This window comes from Lepidochelys kempii, chromosome 1 (genome assembly GCF_965140265.1).
Source record: "Lepidochelys kempii isolate rLepKem1 chromosome 1, rLepKem1.hap2, whole genome shotgun sequence".
NCBI classification, from domain to species: domain Eukaryota; kingdom Metazoa; phylum Chordata; order Testudines; family Cheloniidae; genus Lepidochelys; species Lepidochelys kempii.
In genome coordinates this window covers 80,531,615-80,559,602 of record NC_133256.1, presented here as the reverse complement: position 1 = coordinate 80,559,602, position 27,988 = coordinate 80,531,615, and the positions used below count along the sequence as shown (strand labels likewise).

Below are 27,988 nucleotides of genomic sequence, written 5' to 3'. Positions count from 1 at the left end.
TGGATTTAGGCGCACACCAAGAGCAAGGAGAGGCTGCTTTGCTACCGACAGCCACTTACTCGTTTCGCAAGAGCCAGTCCCTCCTGCGGCGGCAGCGCCAAGCTGCTGCTAGCCAGGCAGCGTCCTTCAGAGCGCGGGTGCTGAATCGCAGGCAAGCGCTGGGAAGCAGGAACCAGCCCTTGGCAGCTGCTTTGTGCTGGGAGGATTTGAAAGGTAAATAGATGTTTATAGCAAGCTGAGGACGAGCCACTGGACACGCGTTTTCTTCCCGGGGGGAGAAAAGAAACCTTGGGGCTTCTCTTTGAACTGATAAAGGATGCGGAGGGGGCTCAGAGGAACCCCCTCCCGAGGGACGGCGGTGAGGGCTGCAAGCCTGGGCAGCTAAGGCGGCGGGGCGATGCGGTGGGAATCTCCGTTCCGATTGTTTCTCGGGTTTTCCTCTCGCTAGTTGCGATTGACGTTTCCGCGAAGGTCGGTGCCAATCGGCACTTCACCGCCTGTATTTCGCCGTTTCCAGACCTCGAGCGCGCCCGCCTCGGGCTGCGGGAGGGAGATCGCGGCTTGCTCCCTCTCTGAAAGGGGCATTGGCCGGGACAGGGAAGGAAGTGGGGTTTCCGCGGGGCTCGGTGCGTTTTGCAAAGGGGGGGGGGGGTGGGCTGGCGCCTCTCCTTTTAAAGCCTCCCCCCGGTTTGGCAGGAGGGACCCCCTTCTGAGCCGCGTTAAATGTTCCTCTCCCGGCTCTTGCTCAGTGCGGGGAGAAGGGCTCCCCCCCGCGTGACCCGGCGAGGGTCCTACCGGAACGTCTACACTGCACAGCCCCAGCCTCTTCCCCCGAGCCGGAGTCAGCCCGGGCCAGCCGCGGGTGTCTCGCTTGCCGTGTAGACAGCCTGTGGCGGCGGGGCTGGCGCTGCGCCCGGACACCCGCGGCCGGGCTGATCCCCGTCTCCTGGCTCTCTGTTGCAGGGTGACCCGGCGCCGCTCGGCTCTGCCCCGCTCCCGGCAGCGGCATGCACCGACCCGGCCTCTGGCGCCTCCTCGCTCCCGCGCTGCTGCTCAGCTGCTGCGCCGCCTGGGAGGAGAAGGGGTCCCCGCGCCCGGGGGGCGCCCCGCAGCACAGCCCCCTTTCCCCGGGGGCCGCGGTGACCCACACCGCCCGCACGCCCGGGCTCAAGGGCTCGGGCTCCAACGCGTCCGGCTCGGCTGTGCCCGGCGGCGGCCGAGGCCGCTCGCCGTCTCCGCCCATGTGCACCGGGCAGACGGAGGTGAAGGAGACGTTCAAGTACATCAACACGCTGGTGGCCGGCCTGGTGTTCGTGCTGGGCATCATCGGCAACGCCACCCTGCTGCGCATCATCTACAAGAACAAGTGCATGAGGAACGGCCCCAACATCCTGATCGCCAGCCTGGCCCTGGGGGACCTGCTCCACATCACCATCGACATCCCCGTCAACGTGTACAAGGTAAGGGGGCCTGCGCCGGCCTGGCTCCACCCGCCCGAGCCGGCGGATAGACCGGCTCCCCGGCTGAATGGCCGGTAGGTGTCTCTCCCCCACCCGGACAGCCGAGGCTGGCAGAAGTTGTTCCACAATGTGCCAGGCTAGGCAGCAACAGCGTTACCCCCTCTGGGCCGCACGCTGTCCTACAACCATACAAAAAGTAAAAATAAAGGTGGAAGTGTATTAACACCGGCTGTCTCAAAGGGACAACTACCACCCTAGATCTGATACAAATCAATCAAGAAAGGGGCCGCTGATTTTGTTCCCCCCCCTCCGTAGAGGGGTAGCAAAAAGAACATGCATTCCTTAAATGTGCCTGTTGGTCCTGTGCACCAGGGTGAATTTCAGCCGCGGATGAAAGGGGGAGGGGGAGGGGGGTTTCAGGTGCTTAATTTTAAGCAGGTGAATAATCTAATTGGCTTACTTTGCTGATTAGGGATGGGTTTACTCACCTGCTTAAAATTAAGCAACCTGTTAAGTGCTTTGCTGAAGGTTGGCTTCCTTCTGGAGAGAAGAGGCAAAGAAAAACTGGCTTAGGCACATAGCAATGGCAGTTGCCCCTAAATACCTGCATGTGGCTCTGGGCCCTGGTTCTCAAATTGGAGGGGGAATGGTGCTCCCTTAGCCCTGTAAAGAACTTACCCTGTGCCAAAGCCCAGTGGCCTGGCCTGGCCTGAGATCTCCTCTGCAGCTTTCTCTTTCCCACCTCTGCCCCAGAGCAGGGAGTGAGTGAAAGGCTTGTTCTGAGTGGGACTGTTCTACCTGAATGTCAAGTGCTGCTGCCATCCTTATGACTTTTACATAAAGCTGTAATAAAAATAGCAGAGAGTGTAAAAAAATCTTTCTATTCTACCCCGGTCTCTGTAGTGTATGATTATTAATTCATATTACTGGTCCATCCAGAGTCTCTAGTCAAGATCAGGGCACATTGTGCTGGACAGTGAATATACAAAAGATAGTTGCTGTAGTCTAAATATCTGAACACCTTACAGAGGTTACTCAAAGTAAACAAGCAGATGTTTTCTCCACTCCTTTCCCCACCAGCAAGTTAGAAGTTTTGGACTTGGTTCTTATTTTAATTTGGGAATGCTATGTTGAAAAGATGGGCTTTTAAGTTAGTCCTTGGTATGATTTGTGCTCACTCTGAGAGGTTGTTGAAGGGAATCCCATAATCTTAACCCTTCTAAACATAGAATCATAGAACTGTAGGACTGGAAATGAAGTCAAGAGGTCAGCTACACTCAGAGAGCCCCTGCACTCATGGCAGGACTAAGTATTATCTAGACTAGACTATCCCTGGCAGGTGTTGGTCTAACCTGCTCTTAAAAATCTCGAATGATGGAGATTCCACAATCTCCCTGGGCAATTTATTCTAGTGCTTAACTACCCTGACAGTTAAAGTTTTCCTAATGTCCAACCTAAACCACCCTTGCTGCAGTTTAAGACCATTGCTTCTTGTCCTGCCCTCAGAGGTTAGTTAAGGAGACCAATTTTTCTCCCTCCGCCTTGTAACAATCTTTCATGTACTTGAAAACTGTTATCATGTCCACCCTCAGTCTTCTCTTCTCGAGACTAAACAAACCCAAATTTTTCAATCTTCCCTCATAGGCCCTGCTTTCTAGACATACTGGAGTATTCTTTCAGTGGCTGTTGTAGACTTTAGAGTCAAATTCATTAGAATTATACCAGGGATGAATTTGACTCAGTGTTTTAGACCATCACTGCACTGTATATTTATCGGCCTTTCTACATAAGGGGGTGGTAGTTTTCTGGCTGCAGGTGGTAAGTGTTAAACAATAGGTGTTTAATTTTTTTAAAAAACTGCTTTGAAAAGTAAAAACGATGAACGGACAAAATGACAACTACCCTGTATAAATCCAAGAAAAACTGTCAGTAACATGACTTTTTGGTACAGGAATTTGATGTTCTAGTGACACTGACATTTTCAGAAATGAAAAATCACCTGGCAAGGGCTGTCACAGCTTACCTCACCCCCATCCCCCAAGCAAAAATATATTATTCTTATCTTGATAGATTTTTCATGAAATATATTATCATGTAGGAGGACAGAAGGGTCAGAGAGCATACTAAGTTATACCAAGCACATTGCACATTCAGGACCTGCCATTTCAAAAAGGTCCTACTATTGTCAAGAGCTGCTCACCCTTTTACTCCATGTTTTGTAAGCAAGCTCCCAAACTGAAGTGATATTTAATTGATAATATTTAAAATTATATTATAAACACATTTACCTGTATTACTAATGACTTTAGAGCATTAACCCCTATGGAGAATTTTTAAAAATCCAGTTTATTCTTCTCTATTTTGTGTGTTTGAATGCTTTTTGCTGTCCTCTTTCATCTTGGGCACTGAAGTTAGTTTCCCTTTAAGATTCTTGTGGCCACAGCATTTGCAAACACCTCAGTGTACTGTTTGTTTGTTTAAAAACAACTGAATCCAATGGAATTTTAAAATGAATGCTAATGGAAACATACATTTCTATTAGTCTGAGATTTGGTAAAAGCTTATTTTACATAATGTAAATTATGTGCCAAATCTGAGTTGACAGTGTCCATTTACCAACTTCACAATCCTGTTAATTCAGTTGCAGAGATGAGCCCAAAAAGCCTTATAACATTTGAGACAGATTATAGTGAAATGGCCTGTAATCAAAATCTCCTGTCACTTAGTGGAATGAGAAAAGTAGAGGCTAACAAAGTGTTCATTTTTGTAAAGGCAGCAAACTCATCAGTTTTAACTCATGATTTGGAGCAATTATAATACCACTGACCCAGACCTTTAGAGTGACATTCAGAGAGGGCACCTATTTGGAAAATAATGTGAAGGAAATTGCTGTGTTCAAAAACCTACCATTGCTAATAGCTTTCTTAACAATGCTTACAGTAGCCAATGTGAAAGTGAAATACCACCCTAGTGCATGAAAAAAGTACCTAGCAGAACTAGACAGATCCACAATAGATACTTCAGAGTTTGCTCAAAGCACAGATTTTGTGTGAGCTGTTCAGCATGATGAATTCAAGATACTGTTTGCAGTGTTGCTGTAGCTATGTTGGTCCCAGGATATGAGAAAGACAAGGTGGGTGATTCTGTGATTCAGTTCAGTATCTTTTATTGGACCAACTTCTGTTGGTGAAAGAGCTGAGCTTTGGAGCTACACAGAGCTCTTCTTCAGGTCTGGGAAAGGTACTCACTAAATACAAGTTAGAAGAGATTAACATAAGTAGTTAACAGGTTTCAGAGGGGCAGCCGTGTTAGTCTGTATCAGCAAAGACAAGGAGGAGTCCTTGTGGCACCTTAGAGACTAACACATTTATTTGGGCATCAGCTTTCGTGAGCTAGAACCCACTTTATCCGATACATGAACACACTGTAAGAACCATTCAAGGTGAAGTGGCCTGTTAACACCTCACCGGTCATAGGACAAAAAGGGGGGTTAGGGGATTACGAGATTGTTGTAATATGCCATAAATCCAGAGTCTTTATTAGGGGCATGATTTTTCGTGTCTAGTAAAGTTATAAATTTAATCTCCCAGGCTCATCTTTTGAAGGTATTGCACAGGTTTCCTTTGAGGATGAGGATTGGGAGGTCAGAAATGGAGTGAACATTTTGCGAAAAGTGTTTGCCCAGAGGTGATATTTTGTGTTTTATCATTTCTCTGCGTGAATTCATTCAAGAGTGAGTGATTGGTTGATTTCACCCACATAGATGTTATGGAGGCATTAGTGCACTGGATGAGGTACACCACATATTGCGATAGGCAGACGTAGGACCAATGGATCTTAAAAGGTGTGTTGTGGGGAGTGTTGATCATCATAGCAGTGGAGATATGTCTGCAAGTTTTGCATCGGTTGTTATGGTAGGGTCTGGTGCCGCTTTGAATTGGTGTGTCCTGGTTTCTGGGGAGCTTACTTCTGATGATGAGCTTGGTGTGGTTAGGTTGAGATATTCTTGTCTAGTAAGTTCCTAAAAAGCCAAAAAGTTCACAGACACCTGTGCCTGTCTTGAAAATTCAAATCACTTATCCTGAAGCTATCTAAAGATAATCAAATATCAGCTAAGCTATGAGACAAAATAACATGTAATGGGTAAAGCACTTATTAATATATTGCACTTGATAATAGAATATTGGCTAAGTTTTTAAAGTGGGGCATTATGAAAAGTGGAAAACATTGCACAGCTCAAGCAAACAAGAAAATATCCACAAAAAATGCAGACGGGGGATTTGCAGGACCCGGGGAACAGTAAGGCTGTGGTTGCAGATCTACTACTGCAGAGTACAGGGAGGCTACCACTGCCCTATGCAGCAGTTTGGCCTTTTGGAACTATGGTGTGCCAACCATATCTCTTCCATTTTCCAAAGTGCCAGGTGGAGCCCTCTGGAGATGTCCTTCTGCATGGCCCACGAGCATGACAGAAACACAGAAGTTTGGGGAATTACAGGGCCATTTAAAGTGTGGGTCATTGAGTGTTATAAGTCCCCCTCTGTGCTCAATCCACAAAGGATGAGTCTGACAGCTTTCAGCCTAAGAGTGTAGTTTCGGAGGTTCCTAGGCCAGGCCCAAGCACTGGCTATGATGACAGCTATCAGATAAGCACTCTTAGATAAAATTTTTTAAAAGATGCTAAGAAACATTAAGTGAAAAGTGGAACACCCAAAAGTCTACAGATTCCATACTTATAGTTGGATGCACAGCGTTAAGTCTACCTCTTGTGTGTATTCATTATGATGTTTAATTACATAGATACCATTTCACAAATACCATAATACAATCTCATACAATTTCTTCTACAACTTTCAATACATGTGTTGTAGTTTGTAATATTCATTCTCTTATACTTACATAATATTATTATGTTCCATTTGATTTTATTGATTTAGTCTTCCGCACAGGGGCCTCTTGTGCAGCTTCCTGGACCTTCACTCTTCACGACTGCTACTTTCCCAGATCAGAAGTGGGTGGGTTGGGATGGAGCCTTGACTCTGCCCTCCCCAGTCATGCACTGGCTGGCAAAACTGAGCCAACATGGGGCAGGGGGGAAATCTGCACCTGGCAAGGGACTGTCACAGATTACTTCCCCCCAGAACAAATGTGGGGGAAGAGTAGAAAAACAATTGGCACTCTTCAGTCACAAGTACATTCTGGGGCTCTTCCTGGGCAGCAAAGCTAAGGGGCCACAAGGTTTACTACACAAACCAGTGAGCCACGGCACAGTCTGGCCTGGTATATGATAATCCTCTTTTCTGTGATTATTTTAGCACTCAAAAGTTAGGAAACACCATGCTTATAGTTGCCGTGCAACTTTAATTTGGCCCTATGTTCATCCAGTCTGTTCACGGAAAGACACAGGGGTCATATGGAAAATCTAGTATGTGATCATGTAGTCAAAAATCATAATGCATGTACACAAAGAGCCTAAATTAAGGTTGCCTGGGCGATAATCAATTTGGCATTTCTTAACTTCTCCAAGCCAAGGTACTTCTCGTTAGTGAGGACTATTACCATTCCAAATTTTAGCTATTAGCCCCCAGTCATTTCAGCTGTAGAAAAAGTTGTCATTTTTTTCTATAATGGGAAATGTACAGTATTTTCACTCTTTGCAATGTCTGCACCAATTCTGTTGAGATTTTGCAAACCTCAGCTCTAGACAGAGACCAAGCATGGAAAACTTATGCCCCCAAAGACTACAGTTTTATGCTGCTTTCTCTATAATATAGGTATTTTCATAAGAGCAAATTAAGGGCTTGAAGTGTAGCTGCTCAGCCCCAGGCTTCTTTATGAGCTCATTGGAGGTTTTACCTGTGGCCTGGTCTAGGCGGGGACATTGACCAGAACAGCTATGGTGGAATAAATTATTTTGAAATAGCTATTCTGGAATATTCCCCATATGGACACTCTGTCCCAGAGTAAGGGCTTGTTTACACTACCACTTAAGTGAATGTCAGTTATGTCCCTCAGGAGTGTGAAAAAGCCACCCCTCGGCGTGACATAGGTTACTCTCTCCCACTGACATAGCTTCTGAGGTGGAGTAATTATGCTGATGGGAGGGTGCTCTCATGTCAGCATAGCATGACTTCACCGGATGTGCTCCACCAGCGCAGCTACATCAGTTTAGCTCCAACAGATTAGCTGCACTGTAGATTAGCCCTAAGACTGGCTTTAGTCTGGAGCAGTGCAGCCACATGGAGAGCTGTTCTTGGACAGCTATTCCAGAATAATTTATTCCACAGTAATTATTCTGGTCAATTTCCCCATGTAGCAAAGGCCTATTTGTGGATGCAAAATTGGGTCCTATGTCTCTAACATATCAGATTTGGGACATTTCTCCATGCAGTGTATATGCCATTTTCCAAGGAACTTAATCTGGGTCATTTATATTTGTAAAATATCATTAGATTTTGTAAATTCAGTGTAAAGTTTTTGTCAGCTTATCTGTACACTGATTCACTCATTACATATATGCCTGTGACCACCACCAATTCTCATCTCCTGCTTATCCTTTTGGCTTCTCCTCTTGTGTTTGTGCCTAATGGCAACACAATTCAATGAGAGCCGACACATCCATCCATGCTTCTTGTCCAAGACTGCCAGGGGAATGTAGGTTCCACAACTGTTTACCTTTCAACACCTCTCCTTAGAGTTTATAGGGTTCTTTTCTCTTTGGGGGTGTCTGCATGTAATTACCCTTAGAGTAATAATCTTAACACAAACAAGAATTATAAACAGAGAGAAAATGAAATTAAAACAAAAGAAATGATTTTCTGAACATAACTAGATGTACATTTCTCATCAACTAGACTAAATAAGACACCCTCATCTTGGTTAGAGAAAAAGAAACCCATCTATGTCTAAAAAGCAAGTCCTGGCTCCCAACAGCTAAATAAATCTTAATAAACTTAAAATATTAAACAAATGCTTCAATTAAATATTGTGTAATTCATCTCAGTCATTAAGAATAGTTTATTGGCAAAATCTATAATTTGAAACACTTGTTCCTATGAAAGACTGAAAAATCCTTTGCCTTCATTGTCTATCTTGGTATTCAGTACATCAGGTGGAAACATATTAGCCTTTTCAGATTTATGTATGTACATGGATTGTGAGGTGCAATTTTGTTCATGAATTCGGCACACAGGTGCATGCACTTTTTTGCACATAGCTCTGGGCTTTTGAAGTTTTGAAAAGCAAGTGCTAAATAACTGTTCGTTTGTACCTTTGGCTACCCACCTGTATAAGAGAATAAGAATTCCTGCTATATACAGTCCTGCATGGGCTCATCAGAGCTTGGGTCTAGGTACATAGGAGCAAGCAGACACTACATATCTGCTTAGCATCCTGCCAGAGAAAGAAGACAGGAATAGACGGAACCTTGGCACCAACCCCCTAATTGCGGGCAAGCACACCTGAGCCAACATACGGGATATCGTAACCAGCAGCAAATTTCTAACATCCTCCTTCCCACACAGAACAAAGAGGATGTGGGGGAGGAGTTATAACTCACAAGCGGGGCTGAGTCACAGTTCCTGTTGGGACTCTCCCTGGAGTTGTGCAGTTTACACATTACCCCCCTACTCAGTGCTGTACCTAAATACACAATCTAACCCTTTCCGAATATGTATTTACTATGACTGGTTTAGATACAAATAAGGCATGTTTAAAAGAACGAGGTTTCTTAGGTATGATTTACATCATTCTGTAATGCATCCTCTCCTTTTTTTTTTTGTATTAATTTATTCTTTAAAAACTATGTGGCAATCAAAATATCACCAACATAAGTTGGGTGAATATAAAGTGCTAGTGGAGACCACTTTGGCATATAATGAATTATTTTTGTTTTCACTTCAGTTTGGCTCATGAAAATATTTAAATACCTGTATTTCTGTTTCTTTCCCATTCCCAGGAATATACTTCCTATATCCAAATCTCCTTTAGGAAAACAGTCTTCTCTTTTGTAAATATTCCATTTTGAATCTTATTAACATTTTATTTATTACAGTATAAAACTTCTAGTGGAGTAAGTACATATATGGCTCTACTTTACTAAGAATAAATACTGTTATGTACAAACATTATTTTCCTGAATAATGTTTACTCTGGATTTGAGTTAAGAATAATTTGATCCCCCTATTACCACAAAATTTACAAACTAGAATGCTTCATTTATTCCCTGGTTATAAGCCTAATTCTGAAGGAAACATCCCTAACTCTGCAACTCAGTTGAGAGAGAAAAAAATAACGGAGGGATGTAATTCCTTGTTGGCAGTGACTGCTTCGTGTTCCTGAGCTTCTGTATCTTGTAGATCACAATCTACAAGAGGCACACAAGACATTTGTAGATAGTTATGAATATTAGACCTGTTCAGAAAGGATTCAATAACATGACTACTTACCCAATCTCAAAGAGTCTCTTTTCCTGTACACTCTCTGTCACTATCCTTTCTGGTATTTCCTCTATTGTGGATGGACTTGCTTCAATGAGGATTTGAAAGATTTGGCTCATGCTATGACATAAATCTGGACCATCAGTCCAGCTTACAGCATAGTATGATGGTTTTCAATCTGTGGTCCCCAGACCCCAGGTCCACAAAAAAGGATCCGCAAAAGTTTGTCATTACCATAGAACAGTGGTTTTTCAACCTGTGGTCCATGGATTCCTGGGGGTCCACAGACTATGTGTAAGATTTCCAAAGGAGCCCACACCTCCATTTGACATTTTTTAGAGGTCCGCAAATGAAAAAAAGGGTGAAAACCACTGATATAGTAGATACATCGGGTCATGTTAAACTAAAGTTGCAGCAAATAGCTCATCAGTTTCAGCTATGTTGAAAACGCTCTCTGAATCCATGAGCTATTTATTCCTGTAGTAGGCCTGTTCTTCCCAATGACCCTAAATGTGCCCCTCAGATTTATTATGACTGATGTATGTAACATAAATAATCCTTTCTAATATGACCTGGCAGGAAATTTAAAATATATCAAAGTGTGAGACCCAGGAAAGCTACCAAAACAAAAATCAAAAACCATCTCTGTGTTATCTTATTCTAAATGTACTCTTGGAGATGGTGTGTGGTATATACAGTCTCACTGGAAAAATGTTCAACAAAAGACCACTTGTATCTGGTGATAGAACTTTCTGAGTTATGATTCATCTCAGATTACTTCCTGCATTTCTACCAAATAGGGACTGGTCCTGATCGTTTGCAAGAGGGAAAGCAATGAACACTCAAGCCAAATAAGGAGCAACATCCCAAGGTCCTTCTCCACCAGCAGGATGATTACTATTAAAAATGAAGGTGGAGAAGTTAAAACTGAAGGATCCAACTCATTATCCTTCTGACTCCAGTAGGTCAGGGCTGAGCCCTCAATGCACATCCCAGTCAGCAGCACCAACATTCTAATTTGTTGGGGAAGGAGGCAGCCCTCCCGCGAGTGCACATCCCCTCCCTGCTCCTCCGTACTCCCCGCAGCATCTTCTCCATGCTGTGGAGCTGTTCCGCAGCAGGTGAGAGGTGCTGGGAGAGCTGGGGAGGTGCTAATCGGTGGGGCCACTGGTGGGCTGGAGATGTTGGGGAGTGCGGGGGGAGCTGGCTGCCGGTGGGGGCTCAACACCCACCATTTTTTCCCCATGGGTGCTCCAGCCCTGGAGCACCCACAGAGTCGGCACCTGTGATCCCATTCTCCAATGATGATTCATGCTAATTCAAACAGAAGAAGGAGACACTCAGTTGAGACCAGCTAAGCACAGCTCCTATCAAGACTGCCAAGGGAATGTACCCTTTGTATTGCCTGGTAGAACTGTTGCATAATGATCATACAAATCTTGCTGGTATATTCTAAGGCAGTGATTCCCAAATATATAAGTTCCCTTTCCTAAAGGGCTTCATTGAATGTTAAATACACTAAGGGTATGTCTACCCTACGAAATTAGGTCGAATTTATAGAAGTCGGTTTTTTAGAAATCGGTTTTATATATTCGAGTGTGTGTGTCCCCACAGAAAATGTTCTAAGTGCATTAACTCGGCGGAGTGCTTCCACAGTACCGAGGCTAGAGTCGACTTCCGGAGCGTTGCACTGTGGGTAGCTATCCCACAGTTCCCGCAGTCTCCGCTGCCCATTGGAATTCTGGGTTGAGATCCCAATGCCTGATGGGGCTAAAATATTGTCGCGGGTGATTCTGGGTACATTTCGTCAGGCCCCCATTCCCTCCCTTCCTCTCTCCCTCCCTCCGTGAAAGCAAGAGCAGACAATCATTTTGCGCCTTTTTTCCTGAGTTACCTGTGCAGACGCCATACCACGGCAAGCATGGAGCCCTCTCAGGTAACCGTCACCGTATGTCTCCTGGGTGCTGGCAGACGTAGTACTGCATTGCTACACAGCAGCATCAACCCATTGCCTTGTGGCAGCAGACAGTACTGGTAGCCGTCATCATCATGTCTGAGGTGCTCCTGGCCACATCTGTCAGGAGCGCCTGGGCAGACATGTACGCAGGGACTAAATTTGGAGTGACTTGAGCAGGTCATTCTCTTTAGTCCTACAGTCAGTCCTATTGAACCATCTTATGGTGAGCAGGCAGGCGATACGCATTGCTAGCAGTCCTACTGTACCATCTTCTGCCAGGCAGGCAAGAGATGAGGATGGCTAGCAGTCCTACTGCACCGTCTTCTGCCGAGCAGCCATGAGATGTGGATGGCATGCAGTCCTTCTGCACCGTCTGCTGCCAGCCAAAGATGTAAAAGATAGATGGAGTGGATCAAAACAAGAAATAGACCAGATTTGTTTTGTACTCATTTGCTTCCCCCCCTCCCCCGTCTAGGGGACTCATTCTTCTAGGTCACACTGCAGTCACTCACAGAGAAGGTGCAGCGAGGTAAATCTAGCCATGTATCAATCAGAGGCCAGACCAACCTGCTTGTTCCAATAAGAACAATTACTTAGGTGCACCATTTCTTATTGGAACCCTCCTTGAAGTCCTGCCTGAAATACTCATTGATGTAAAGCCACCTCCTTTGTTGATTTTAATTCCCTGTAAGCCAACCCTGTAAGCCATGTCGTCAGTCGCCCCTCCCTCCGTCAGAGCAATGGCAGACAATCGTTCCGCGCCTTTTTTCTGTGCAGACGCCATACCAAGGCAAGCATGGAGGCCACTCAGCTCACTTTGGCAATTAGGAGCACATTAAACACCACACGCATTATCCAGCAGTATATGCAGCACCAGAACCTGGCAGAGCGATACCGGGCGAGGAGGCGACGTCAGCGCAGTCACGTGAGTGATCAGGACATGGACACAGATTTCTCTGAAAGCAACAAGCACAGACTGGTGGGACCTCATAGTGTTGCAGGTCTGGGACGATTCCCAGTGGCTACGAAACTTTCGCATGCGTAAGGGCACTTTCATGGGACTTTGTGACTTGCTTTCCCCTGCCCTGAAGCACATGAATACCAAGATGAGAGCAGCCCTCACAGTTGAGAAGTGAGTGGCGATAGCCCTGTGGAAGCTTGCAACGCCAGACAGCTACCGGTCAGTTGGGAATCAATTTGGAGTGGGCAAATCTACTGTGGGGGCTGCTGTGATGCAAGTAGCCCACGCAATCAAAGATCTGCTGATATCAAGGGTAGTGACCCTGGGAAATGTGCAGGTCATAGTGGATGGCTTTGCTGCAATGGGATTCCCTAACTGTGGGGCCATAGACGGAACCCATATCCCTATCTTGGCACCGGAGGACCAAGCCGGCGAGTACATAAACCGCAAGGGGTACTTTTCAATAGTGCTGCAAGCTCTGGTGGATCACAAGGGACGTTTCACCAACATCAACGTGGGATGGCCAGGAAAGGTACATGACGCTTGCATCTTCAGGAACTCTGGTCTGTTTCAAAAGCTGCAGGAAGGGACTTTATTCCCAGACCAGAAAATAACTGTTGGGGATGTTGAAATGCCTATAGTTATCCTTGGGGACCCACCCTACCCCTTAATGCCATGGCTCATGAAGCCATACACAGGCAGCCTGGACAGTAGTCAGGAGCTGTTCAACTACAGGCTGAGCAAGTGCAAAATAGCGGTAGAATGTGCATTTGGACATTTAAAGGCGCGCTGGCGCAGTTTACTGACTCGCTTAGACCTCAGCAAAACCAATATTCCCACTGTTATTACTGCTTGCTGTGTGCTCCACAATATCTGTGAGAGTAAGGGGGGAGACGTTTGTGGTGGGGTGGGAGGTTGAGGCAAATCGCCTGGCTGCCGGTTACGCGCAGCCAGACACCAGGGCAGTTAGAAGAGCACAGGAGGGCGCGGTACGCATCAGAGAAGCTTTGAAAACCAGTTTCATGACTGGCCAGGCTACGGTGTGAAAGTTCTGTTTGTTTCTCCTTGATGAAACCCCCCGCTCCTTGGTTCACTCTACTTCCCTGTAAGCTAACCACCCTCCCCTCTTCCCTTCGATCACCGCTTGCAGAGGCAATAAAGTCATTGTTGCTTCACATTCATGCATTCTTTATTCATTCATCACACAAATAGGGGGATGACTACCAAGGTAGCCCAGGAGGGGTGGCGGAGGAGGGAAGGAAAATGCCACACAGCACTTTAAAAGTTTACAACTTTAAAATTTATTGAATGCCAGCCTTCTTTTTTTTGGGCAATCCTCTGTGGTGGAGTGGCTGGTTGGCCGGAGGCCCCCCCACCGTGTTCTTGGGCGTCTGGGTGTGGAGGCTATGGAACTTGGGGAGGAAGGCGGTTGGTTACACAGGGGCTGTAGTGGCAGTCTGTGCTCCAGCTGCCTTTGCTGCAGCTCAACCATACACTGGAGCATACTGGCTTGGTCCTCCAGCAGCCTCAGCATTGAATCCTGCCTCCTCTCATCACGCTGCCGCCACATCTGAGCTTCAGCCCTCTCTTCAGCCCGCCACTTATTCTCTTCAGCCCGCCACCTCTCCTCCCGGTCATTTTGTGCTTTCCTGCACTCTGACATTATTTGCCTCCACGCATTCGTCTGTGCTCTGTCAGTGTGGGAGGACAGCATGAGCTCAGAGAACATTTCATTACGAGTGCGTTTTTTTTTTCTTTCTAATCTTCACTAGCCTCTGGGAAGGAGAAGATCCTGTGATCATTGAAACACATGCAGCTGGTGGAGAAAAAAAAAAGGGACAGCGGTATTTAAAAAGACACATTTTATAAAACAGTCGCTACACTCTTTCAGGGTAAACCTTGCTGTTAACATTACATACATAGCACCTGTGCTTTCATTACAAGGTTGCATTTTGCCTCCCGCCACCGCGTGGCTACCCCCTCAGCCCTCCCCCCTCCCCATGGCTAACAGCGGGGAACATTTCTGTTCAGCCACAGGCAAACAGCCCAGCAGGAACGGGCACCTCTGAGTGTCCCCTGAAGAAAAGCACCCTATTTCAACCAGGTGACCATGAATGATATCTCACTCTCCTGAGGATAACACAGAGAGATAAAGAACGGATGTTGTTTGAACGCCAGCAAACATACACTGCAATGCTTTGTGGTACAATGGTTCCTGAGTACGTTTTACTGGCCTGGAGTGGTAAAGTGTCCTACCATGGAGGACGCAATAAGGCTGCCCTCCCCAGAAACCTTTTGCAAAGGCTTTGGGAGTACATCCAGGAGAGCCACGAATGCCAGGGCAAATTAATCTTTTCACATGCTTGCTTTTAAACCATGTATAGTATTTTAAAAGGTACACTCACCGGAGGTCCCTTCTCCGCCTGCCGGGTTCAGGAGGCAGCCTTGGGTTGGTTCGGGGGGGTACTGGCTCCAGGTCCAGGGTGAGAAACAGTTCCTGGCTGTCGGGAAAACTGGTTTCTCCGCTTGCTTGCTGTGAGCTATCTACAACCTCATCATCATCATCATCTTCTTCGTCCCCAAAACCCGCTTCCTTGTTGCCTCCATCTCCACTGAAGGAGTCAAACAACATGGCTGGGGTAGTGGTGGCTGAACCCCCTAAAATGGCATGCAGCTCATCATAGAAGCGGCATGTTTGGGGCTCTGACCTGGAGCGGCCGTTCGCCTGTCTGGTTTTCTGGTAGGCTTGCCTCAGCTCCTTCAGTTTCACGCGGCACTGCTTCGGGTCCCTGTTATGGCCTCTGTCCTTCATGTCCTGGGAGATTTTGAGAAAGGTTTTGGCATTTCGAAAACTGGAACGGAGTTCTGATAGCACGGATTCCTCTCCCCATACAGCGATCAGATCCCGTACCTCCCGTTCAGTCCATGCTGGAGCTCTTTTGCCATTCTGGGACTCCATCATTGTCACCTCTGCTGATGAGCTCTGCATGGTCACCTCTGCTGATGAGCTCTGCATGGTCACCTGCAGCTTGCCACGCTGGCCAAACAGGAAATGAGATTTAAAAGTTCGCGGTTCTTTTCCTGTCTACCTGGCCAGTGCATCTGAGTTGAGAGTGCTGTCCAGAGCGGTCACAATGGAGCACTCTGGGATAGCTCCCGGAGGCCAATACCATCGAATTGTGTCCACAGTACCCCAAATTCGACCCGGCAAGGCCGATTTAAGCACTAATCCACTTGTCGGGGTGGAGTAAGGAAATCGATTTTAAGAGCCCTTTAAGTTGAAATAAAGGGCTTCGTCGTGTGGACGGGTGCAGGTTTACATCGATTTAATGCTGCTAAATTCGACCTAAAGTCCTAGTGTAGACCAGGGCTAAGAGAAAATCATCCCAGAGAAATGTTCATGTTATATTAGCAATTTCAGTGTTTATAATTACATTAATCATACCTGGTATTTTCTTTTCGCAGCTCCTTGCAAAGGACTGGCCCTTTGGAGTTGAAATGTGCAAATTGGTACCCTTCATTCAAAAGGCATCAGTGGGCATCACTGTGTTAAGTTTGTGTGCCCTCAGTATTGATAGGTGAGACCTGTTTCATTGTTACCAACTCTATATTTTCTTTTAAAGGCATTTAGATAATACGAAATACACCCATACAACCAACTTCTGCTCTCTGTTCAGCTGATACGACAGCATTGACATGTTTATATCAGTTGAATAGAGGGCATAATTTAGCCCTTAATGTAATAAGTGTCCACTGTTGATATTTAGGTATCGAGCAGTTGCTTCCTGGAGCCGCATCAAAGGAATTGGAGTGCCAAAGTGGACTGCTGTAGAAATTGTATTGATCTGGGTTATATCAGTAGTCTTAGCTGTTCCTGAAGCTATAGGTTTTGATATGATTGTTATGGACTATAAAGGAAAGCATCTTAGAATCTGTATGCTTCATCCCACACAAAAAACATCCTTTATGCAGGTAAGATATTTTCTCTTTTAAACAAGTCCTTTCTCTTAAACAATATCTGTATCTAGTTTGGTCAACGGTCTAAAAGTACAAAACTTACTAAGTTTTACTTCTATTAATTTTTAAATTCAGTGTTTAGAAGCAGGGTGTACAGAAACTCTGTCACTGACTTATTGTGTGGCTTTTGGCAAATTCCTTAATCTCTCTGTTTCCTCATCTGTAAAAAGAGACAATAATACTTATATCTCATTCGTGCTGTTAGAAGGATTAACAGATGGTTAATTCAGCCTTGCAAAATGCTGCACATTGTTTATGTATAAATGTTCTCTTTACTACACCCCAAACTGAACGCCTAACACTTCTGATTGTTTCCCCCCTAGTTTTACAAGACAGCTAAAGATTGGTGGCTGTTTAGCTTTTATTTCTGTTTGCCGTTGGCCATCACAGCACTTTTTTATACTCTGATGACCTGTGAGATGTTAAGAAAGAAAAGTGGAATGCAGATTGCTTTAAATGACCACTTAAAACAGGTAAAAATATGCACATGAAAACACTGCTGAGTTTTATATGAGATTACAGTAGAAGCTTCACTAATTCAAGCACCACATAATTAGTGCACACTGAAATTGCAGGCTTCACCTTGCTTCTTAAGAGATGTTTATGAGTAATATTGCCAACCCCAACTGTTCAAAAATTGTAAATCAGGCCTCAAAAATTATGAGATTGTCTTAAAAATCCTGAGACTTTACTCACTTTTGAGTTGTTTTTGTCTTTTGTAGTTAGGGTCTGTAGGGTTCACATTTTTAAGCTTTTTTCTGCAACCGTGAGGGCTAAAACCCTTTTTATATGAAAGCTGAGATTGCGATGCGTTCACATGACTCCAGAACTTGGGATTTAAGAAAGACAACCAAGTATTGTGGGACTCATGATAAAACTGTGAGTTGGCAACATTGCAGTGCTGTAGTCAGGTATCATATTAGCAAAAACCTCCATTCCAAAATACATTACAGAATGTTTACTAGCATACTATGAAGAATTATAAGTAACTAAACCTAAACTACATTTTTAAAATAAAATATATTTGAAATTTTTGCTTTCTTCATTGTTTGTTAGCTTGTACACTAATTTGCAATGTCATTAGTGTAAATAAGAAAGGTTCACCTATATGAATATATTTGTAATTTATGTCTCTTGAGATCTTTAAAAACAGACCAGAGAGAAAAGCACTAGATAATATACAAGTGAAAAAAATCTGTACTTTGAAGGGGGATGGACTGGATAACTAACCTCTTTTCCACCTGTAACTTAAGTGAGTGTATGTATTGACCCCTTGAATTTTCACAGTTGATCCATGAACATGATCAGATATGTTATAGGTATGATTAATTTGTGAACAGCAGCTACAATGGTTAAAGATCTCAAAATTAATTAAAATTTTAAAAAATTACAATGTTCTAAATGTCACTAAATTCCCTCTAAGCTGTGCAGCCTCGCAGCTGCCTATTAAGCCCCCCCAGAGGGGCTTAGGGCTGTGGTGGGGAGAGGTGCCTCTCCCCCAGCACGGACCTACCCCAGTGGGGAGGGGTGTGGCTCCCCCAGGACGTACCTGCAGCGACACAGAGAGGCACCCCTCCCCACCTGCCCCAGCGCAGACCTGCAGCAGCAGGGAGAGGCGCCCCACTCCACCTGCCCCAGCACGGACCTGCCCCGGACTTGCCACAGGCAGAGGAGAGGAGCCCCTCACCTAGCCCAGGCCCACCAAAGGTGCCAGAGAAAGGAGCCCCCTTCCAGTCCCGCCAGAGCTGTTGGGGAGAGGAGCTTCTCCCGCAGCCTAGGCCAGCCCCACCAGAGCTGCTGTGGCTGGGGAGAGGGTCCTTTCCCCCAGCCTCGAGCTCCTGCGGTGAGATGACTGGGGGGGAAGGGCTCCTCTCTCCACACCGCAACCCCGGAGCAGCCTGCACCCCAAATCCCTCATCCCTGTCCGCACCCCAGAGCCCACACCCCCTGCACCCCCAACCCTCTGCCCCAGTCCTGAGCCCCATCCTACACCCCAAACTCCTCATCCCCAGCCCCACACCAGAGCCTGCACCCAGAGCCCTTATCCCTCCACACCCCCAACCCTCTGCTCCAGCCCTGAGCCCCCTCCCACACTCCGAACCACTCGGCCCCACCCCCACCACATGAATTTTGTTATGTGCACCAATATGAAGGTGATGTGTCACACATCACCTCCATATTGGTGCACATAACAAAATTCATTCCGCCCATGGATGTACAAAATTAGAGGGAACACTGAACTTCACCTATGTACCACATTGATATTTATTTTTGCACTTCTATGGTATCATATATTTTGGTTTTAGAAGCGAATAATAAAAGATCAAGAGAGACACTTTAACCCAGTTCCTTTCAATTTTGTTTCCAGAGACGCGAGGTGGCCAAAAATGTGTTCTGTCTGGTGGTTGTCTTTGCCCTGTGTTGGCTCCCCCTTCACCTAAGTAGGATTTTGAAGCTCACTATATATGATCAAAGAGACCCCAATAGATGTGAACTTTTGAGGTAAGACTGTTATGGCTGAATAAGATAACAGGCTTGTAAGGAAAATACCCACCCAGTATTAACTTTATATATTCTCCCTAAGCATGCTTTTGTATTTGGTTTTCCTGATGAAAGGATTTTCTCTCAGTGGCTGAAGATCCCTCTGCTTTACACCCTACGCGCTGGACATTTTGACATTACTATTTTTTCCTGGCTTATAAAGACTGGAGGGAGCTTTAGTATTGCTGACCCCCAAGGGTTCACATATCATGAGCCAGGCCCTTCAAAGTCATGACTGTTTTAGAAATAAGGGGATTTTATAAACACATGACATTTCCAGTTCTGTTGATTTGTGTTCTGGTTTTTGAACCTTTGAGGCACGCTTGACTCACTTATTCAAGCTTTTCTCCACAACCCTGAAGACTAGAAACTTCCCTTCAAAAAAAAAAAAAATGAAAGCCAAGATTCTTATATATTCACATGACTCCTGAAGCCAGGGTTCTAAGACAAGAGCCAAATATCATCAGACTCACAATAAAATCATGAGTTGTCAACAGTGAGCTTCCTTGAGAGGCCTTACTCATTTCTCTAATAAAGCCAGAGGAGTCACTCATGAGCAACATGAAGCAATCCCTCCTCCCTCAGGGTAACAAAAGACTAGGCCCAGGATTTGAACCTAGGGCTATGGCTACACTAGAGACCTTACAGCAGCATAGCTGTACTGCTGCAGCTGCAAGATCTCCCCTACAGCTGCTCTATGCTGATGGGAGACAGCTCTCCTGCCGGCATAATTAAACCACCCCAACAAATGGCAGTAGCTCTGTTGGCAGGAGAGCATCTCCCACTGACATAGCGCTGTCCACACCAACGCTTCTCTTGGTGTACCTTATGTCAGTCAGAGCCGTGTTTTTTTCACATCCCTGACCAACAAACGTTTTAACAGCAAAAGTGCTTGTGTAGACATAGCCTAGGTCTTTCCCATGACCTAAGTTCCCTCTAAGCTGTGTGGCCGTGGAGCAGCCTATTAAGCGCTGTGCAGGTGCTCAGGGCTGCGGCGGGAAGAGATGCCTCTCCCCCAGCCCTGGACCTGCTGCAGCGGGAGAGGCATCTCTCCCCACCAGCCCCAGCCCAGCCCTGGGCCTGCCGGGGACGAGGCACCTTCCCCCAGCCCCAACCCAGGCCAGGCCAGACCTGCCACGCCCCGCCGGCCCCAGTCTAGCCCCAGACCTGCTGTAGGCAGGGGAGAGGTGCCTCTCATGCATCCCTAAACCAGCCCTGGCCCAGACCTGCCAGGGGGAGGCACCTCTCCCGTGGCCCCAACCCTGGAGCTGCCACAGCGGGGAGAGACACGCTCCTTCAGCCTCGGAGCTACTGTGGCTGAGGGAGAGGTGCCTCTCCCCCTGAGCCCAAGTGATGCTGCAGGGACAGAGAGCTGGGGGGAATCCTCTCCCCGCTGTAGCCCCGGGGCAGCCTGCACCCCAAACCCTTCATCCCTGGCCCCACCCCAGAGCCCACATCCCCAACTGGAGCCTTCACCCCTCCCCCCTGCACCCCAACCCTCTGCCCCAGCCCTGAGCCCCTCATCCCCGGCCCCACCCCGGAGCCCGCACCCCCAGCTGGAGACCTAACCCTTCTACACTCCGAACCCATCAGCCCCACCCCTGCCACATTAATTTTGTTATGTGCACCAATATGGAGATGATGTGTGACATATCACCTCCATATTGGTGCACATAACAAAATTCATTCTGCAAAATTAGAGGGAACACTGTCCGTGACTGTGCAGTGTACTGTTACTAAGCAGCCTGGCCAGCGGCATTAGACAGGCAGGCTCTGGGGGAGGGAGGAGAAGAAATGCTCCAGTGATCTGATGATAAATATAATCCTTTACTTCATAGTTAGAGATTGACCCTGTCATTCTCAGGATCCATATGTGAAGGGGTCTGTCTGCCTCAGTGGCAGCACTCCCCAGCCTGCTTCCCCAGGAACCTGCAACGGGCATTCTGTCAGTCCAGAGATCCATGCAGAGGGACAGGGTAGGCTGGGTTTGGGATCAGGGAGACGCATATCATCCCCTCATTGCTGCCCTGAGCTACTGGAGGGTGAACTAGTGCAGTCCAAGGCAGAAAGCAGTGCAATTCCCCCTTTAAGGGGAGTCCTCAAAGAGGAGTCCACTTTTTGCAGAAGTTCCCACAGGACAGCTTCACTACAGTTGTGTATTAAGGTCGTGGTGAGGTACGCCAAGGACACAGGGCCTCTACACAGATGGCCCTAACCAGTGGAATCTATACTGTAGGATTTGTGGGCCTTATTACTGATTCTGCAAGGCAAAATCCCTGCCTCCCCTTCTCTTCCCATTAGAACAACTGGGAATAAATCTCCATGAAGAAAACCTCATGAAGATTTTCTCCTCCACATCTCCCTCTGACGGGTTGAGGTGATCAGGCCCTTTGTAATCATACATGTAATCAAACCATAACAAAGACTGAGTCCTCCTATCCAAAACTATGAGGCACAGTATTTTCCTCTGAATAACTCATTCACATAGTTAGCCAGCATTACTGTTACCATACTTAGTAGTAAATCATGCCAGGGTTGAGCATGATGTTTACAACTGTGACCCTTCAATAAGCATGATCAGGAAGTAGTGTATGAATCACATTTACTTTAATTTTCACACAGCTTTTTTCTTGTATTGGACTACATTGGTATTAACATGGCTTCGCTGAATTCCTGCATTAACCCAATAGCCCTGTATTTGGTGAGCAAAAGATTCAAAAACTGCTTTAAGGTAAGAGGCCATCTAAGGCTGCTTTTCATCACATTAGAAAAACATGTTCTTTCTGCATGAAATTCATTCCATGCAGAGGGACATGTGCCAGGACTTACCCCTTCAGATTCAAACAGAACTTTAAAAGTTGCACAGGCCTAGTACAGGCGTTCTGCATAGGACCTGATCCTGCAAGATGCACCTGGTTCACGTGCTGCATTTCACCCTTTGTGAACTATAAATTATGGTCTATTTGCCCTTTTTGAACTGGAACAAGAACTCACTCAATAGTTTGATGTGGGTTTCATGCATGGTTAGGGCAGTTCAGGAGTGTATGTTTTGGTCATTATTCCTGTCATACAGAATGAGCCTTAAAACTTCACGAGTCCAAAGACAAATTATTAGGGCTGGTCAGAAAACAATTCTGTTACATGAAAAGTTTCAAGGTTTCGAAAAATGTCAAGGTTTTTAGTCATTTGGGGAACAAAACAGAGCCTTTCAAAAACTGTGTGTGAAAGAGATCAACCCACCTCAGAATAGCCACATGGTTAGGGCATCTCACCTGGAATGTGGGCAACCTCGGTTCAATCCCTGTTCTGCAAGTGAGCACTCTAATTACCAAGCTACTGGGTTTCCCACATCCCATGTGAGTGCCCTCGTCACCTGGCTATTCTTACATGGTCTCTAGTTCTTTCCCTGTTTTCTTCCCCTTGCCCCTCTCAGACCAAAAAACCTTGTTCATAACATTTTAGTTTGATGAAATTTCATTTGGTCAAACAAATTGCAACCCACTCTTGTCTCATTTACCTCCTCTGATTCAAGAGAATATAATGTCAGATACTCAGTGGTTTGAGCATTGGCCTGCTAAATCCAGGGTTGTGAGTTCAAGCCTTGAGGGGGCCATTTAGGGATCTGGAGCAAAAATTGGAGATTTGGTCCTGCTTTGAGCAGGGGGTTGGACTAGATGACCTCCTGAGGTCCCTTCCAACCCTGATATTCTATGATTAACTGTCATTACGTCTTAATGAGATTTTAGTGACTGACTCCAACTGTCTTGTGGTCCTATCTGTAATGATGGCCCAGTTCTGAAAGCTCTCCCCACAAATGGACCACCCATTGAAATTAGGAGCATGCAGCATCAGAACAGACTTGTAGGATCAGGTCCTAGGTTTGGAAACTGCTGGACAGTGGGAGAGAAAAATTCCATGAGGTAGGGAATTCTTCACGGTTTACAAGTTGTCCCCAACTCCCACAGACCAATCCTGCATTGGCAGAAGGATTGAATGGAATAATTTCTCTTTCCTAGCTTTAGATTGAAATAGAAAGGGGGAAAGCACACAATTTTTGGTAAAAATCACAATCAAGTGTGAGAGGTGCACTCAGGTCTTATAACACCCGTAGGTATAAAACTAAAAGAAGGATTACAGGAAGAATGAAAATACAAAATCTCTCATTCCATTTCCAGATACATTAAAAATTGCCGGCCACATTCAACCCAGGCTTTTAGGGTGCTGCATATTGTTCTTTCTACTGTACAACAGTTATAATGGCCCCTAAATTCTCAGTCGAGGCTGGGTAATAGCAATATTTAATGCATTGTGCAAAAATGTGCATAACAGAAAGATGTAAAATGATGATTCTTTTTGTTTAAAACAGTCATGTTTGTGTTGCTGGTGCCAATCCAAAGACATGCTGTCCCTGGAGGAAAAACAATCCTGCTTTAAGTTCAAAGCTGATGATCATGGATATGATCATTTCCGCTCCAGTAATAAGTACAGTTCATCATAAAAAAGTGTATCCTGTGAAATTAATTTCAGTGCCTTTATTTGACTCTGAGTGACAATTGCTGTTATAGATTAAGATAGTAGAACTTTTGAAAAATCTAGTTTTCTGTTTGCACAAAAAGTAAATAAAAAATTGATTCCCCACAGTTACATAACATTCATAATTATGCATGGTATCATTAGCCACTTGCAAAACACGAAGAACAGCAGCAGAAACAACAACTAAGTCTTAAAGCACTTAAATTCTGTGGAGTCAGCAATTCGAGACTATCCTCAATTCCAGTATATCAGTCATTTGTGTTCATTATAAACTCCTTAGGAACTGGAGTCACAATTCTTAGTAAATAGCAAACCATATCTTTTGTTGGATCAAAGCCAATATTGTATATAACTCAGTGTATTATCTGTGTAAAGCAGATTGAGTGTCTAAATTGTTTTTTAAAAAATTCAAATCCAAACTACTTCATAGCACAGTTCAAACAAAAAAGAAAAAAGTACTTTTATCAGGAATGTTATGCTACTAGCTGAGAACAATACTAATGGGATACAGTCAAGTTAAAAATCGCACTTATGTCTAAATATTTTTACCTACTACTGTCACAAGTAACATTTAAGGTTACGACAAATCTTGTTCTCCCTTATCAGTTTGCTTATATCTTGAATTTGTGGCAGCACTTTTAATAGTCCATTTCACTGTTTGCCCAGTTATCTGATATAGTGTTTCACATACTAGAGGAGAAAAACATCTTTAAATGGAGGAAAATAAGATTGCAGAACCACAGAAATTCTGCATAGTAGCTGAAATTAATGATTTTTTAAATTGATTAGATCTCAAGTTTACAGCACCCCTTTTAAATAATGGGCCTTTGAGTAACTGACTGTAGTTTAGCCAAGTTTACTTTTCTAGAGATTACAAATGAAATTCATTTGTCATGGGAAAAATCAGAAGCTATCTAAATGATGGTTGGGAAAAAGAACCCTTAATATAGCAGATAGTACAAAATGTAGCAGAGGTAGACAGAGCATTTTGGGTTCTAATTGTACTTAGTTCTGCTAGGTCTTTAAGAAAATAGTCACAAACTGTACTTAAAAGGCTAGTACTACATCATACAGTAATTCTTGACATTGTTATGAAATGATTTTTCTTTCCATGTGTTAATAACATGTGTGATTAGTTTCTACATCTGTAAATATATTTTAGTGAAGTATAATTAAATGTAAAATATTAAAATATGGGCAGGACCCTACAAGAATATAGAGAGAAAGATGCCTGTGGTAAACAAGATGTGTATTGCCAGGAGCAGTTCACATTTTGTGTATGCATAGCAGACTAATGCTTGTCTTTTAAAATATTTTAATCCAAGCAACTCATGCGTTAAATCTTTTGCTAGTACAAGTTACCAATATTAGGCTTAGTAAAAGCATTACTCTTTGGCTTTGCATCTCCAATTGATTTGTCACAGATTCCCCAAAAAAACTTATTAACACATTTCAAGCAGCAAATCATGAGCGTTTCCTACAAATATCAATAGAAAGCATTTTGAAAGTGAGAAATGTTTTCAGCACACACCATACTTTATTATAATAGAGTATTTGTCAAACTCAGGAATTTTCCTACCTTCAAGTGTAAGAATTCCTTGTACACCTTGTCCACAAAGTGCCTTAAATCTTCTCAAGATAAAAACAGTTTGGATCAGATCTTCAACCTGTGTAAGCTGGTGTTGCTCCACTGGAAACTACTGGAGTTATGCCTATTTACACCAGCTGAGGATCTGGGGGGTGAGTGGGTGGGGTGTGTTTTCCATCATTAGGTAGCTGTTTTCATCACCCTTTGCCCATAAACCCAACTACCATAAACTTAATGGAATGAACTACATGGGGGGTTATTTCTTTAAACAGAAACAGAAGTCATTCAAGATGTGTTCTGCCAATTCCTAAAGTAGAAAAATAGGTTTTTTAAAGTAAAAATAATTCCTTTTCTTGTGCACAAGAAGTCAATAATTTGACTAGTATACCATGTAAATATTATGAATGTTCAACACACTGTTTATTTTATCAGTTTTCACATTGAGACGTGAATTAATGCAAATGAAAAACAATTATTTCTGTGAAATGCATTTCATATATTAAAAATGGGTAACCAACTAAATCCTAAATTTGATACTGGTCAGTGTTATTTTCATAAAGTTATATCATTACAATATTGTACATGTATATTATTTTTATTTCTGTGTGAAATGTAGCTGTTGTATTCTACAACTGTGTAACATGGTTTTTTTTTGTTTTTCCTGGACTAGTTCCTAGTTAAATTGAATCCTCATAGGCCCAGACGTTTAGGTATTGTAGACAAAGGGCATGTGCACTGCCTACTTTTCAGAAAATAATATATACTTAATAGAAAACTTTTTGTAACTTCCAGTATTTACAAAGCAGTATTTTTTCCAGCAACTATATTTTCCCTGTAATAACAAAACCTGCTGCTTACATGGGTTAAAAAAAATACAAGGGAAAACACAAGAGAATCTGTTCTAGCTAGAAACCAAAATACAAAGGATGGGATTTTCACTAGTGCTCAGTGTTGGCAAGTTAATGGAAGTTTAACTATTGGCTTCGGTAAGAGCAGTTAGGCCACCACTTGGAGCTTTTAAAGTATCCAACAGCAATTTGCTACCTGTCCTATCATCCTTGAATAAATAGTAAATGTAAATTTTGTTTTCAAGCATGAAGAGTTATCTATATTAGTGATGAGGTGAAAGGAAGTGAAATTAGCTCTGGTGTAAACCTCTAGGCTGGCAGAAATCTCATGTATCCTCTATCAGCCATATGGGCACCTGTACACCATTAGGTACCATGGAAAAGGTCTGTGCACTATCCTGGCACAGCCTGGCATAGCAGGCCAACATGATGGGGAGCCAGAGAAAGGATCCCAGATCCCTCAGCCCTGGTATCCTGTGCAATGTCCACAGAGGGACTTAAAACTCTATTTCAATCCCTAGGCTAGATTAACAGCCTCATGGGTGGCAGGTGAACCCCGCTTCAGGGAGGCTAAGCCACCAGCCCTACCCCTTCTGCCTGCAGCACCCCCTCCCTACAGCTAGAGACCCGAAGCCCTCCCACCCCAAGTGACTGGAGGAGCCCTACCCCAGCCACCCCAGGCCACTGGCCAGCCCCAGCGCTGGGCCAAGCCAGTGGCCTGAGCACCGGCCACTGGCAGGCCCAAGCTCCAGGCCGCCAGCTAGAGCTGAACTGTCACCGGCTTCAGGGGAGAGGGGGAGAAAGGCAGGGCCTCATGGCAGAACATGGGTAGGGCCATGGCCTGGGGATGGGGAAGCTTAGCCTGCCCTGGCCTTTGATACCAACCACCCATGGGAGCTACGCAGGAGCTTTGTGCTTTGGCCATGAGTTAGCGGTTGGATTTCACCTCCTCATCTTCTCTGCGCTCCATCCACATAGTGCCTTATGTGAGTGAAGTGGGTTTCATGCTGGGTCAATTGCACTGATACACTGGTACTGCATTCAGGAAAAATCAAATGCAAATACAGTGTTAGTACATAGTCTCCATTGTATGTTGTTGGTATTTCACTATCCCAAACAGCTTTTAATAGACATGTACTGGCTATACCAAGACACAGATGGTTCGCAGTGGAATGTTGTGTGTACCTGCATGAAAATGTAAAATCATTTTTTTTTCTTTATTGTCATGTTTAACCATGTAAAATAATTATATATTTTGCTTTTTATGGTCACTAAAATAGCAACTTTTGTGGTTGCTACAGTGTAAACAATCTGAATTACCAATAAAAATATTTTAATTGCTTCACTGACATTCTTTGATCTTTCTTTCTCTACAAACACTCATTTATCAAGCTGGCTTACAATGAAATTGATGTCAAAAGAATCAAGCATTTCAGAGTTAAAAATCAGTGATCTCTAAGGAAGGGTGAGGTTATTCCACTAAATCAGTGGTTCCCAAACTGGGGTTCATGAACCCCTGTTACCAGGGGTTCGCCAGAAAAAATTCACTCATGGCGGCCAGAGGACCCCAGGCTTTGGAGGCAACAAGTGGTTTTTGCTCAAAAATGTCAATTGCAATCTCTTCCCACACACCCATACATAGTAA

General features: G+C 44.7%; 1 protein-coding gene across 1 annotated transcript; it reads left to right on the top strand.

Annotated features, from left to right (window-relative positions):
- The first annotated feature begins 21 nt into the window (after nucleotides 1-21).
- On the top strand, nucleotides 22-27,694 carry EDNRB (endothelin receptor type B). The gene is made up of 8 exons (XM_073347298.1): nucleotides 22-213; nucleotides 964-1,460; nucleotides 16,282-16,394; nucleotides 16,584-16,788; nucleotides 17,157-17,306; nucleotides 19,202-19,335; nucleotides 21,997-22,105; nucleotides 23,741-27,694. The coding sequence occupies exons 2-8, from the start codon at nucleotides 1,008-1,010 to the stop codon at nucleotides 23,870-23,872; spliced, it is 1,296 nt and encodes a 431-aa protein (XP_073203399.1). The 5' UTR covers nucleotides 22-213; nucleotides 964-1,007; the 3' UTR covers nucleotides 23,873-27,694.
- Nucleotides 27,695-27,988: the final 294 nt, after the last annotated feature.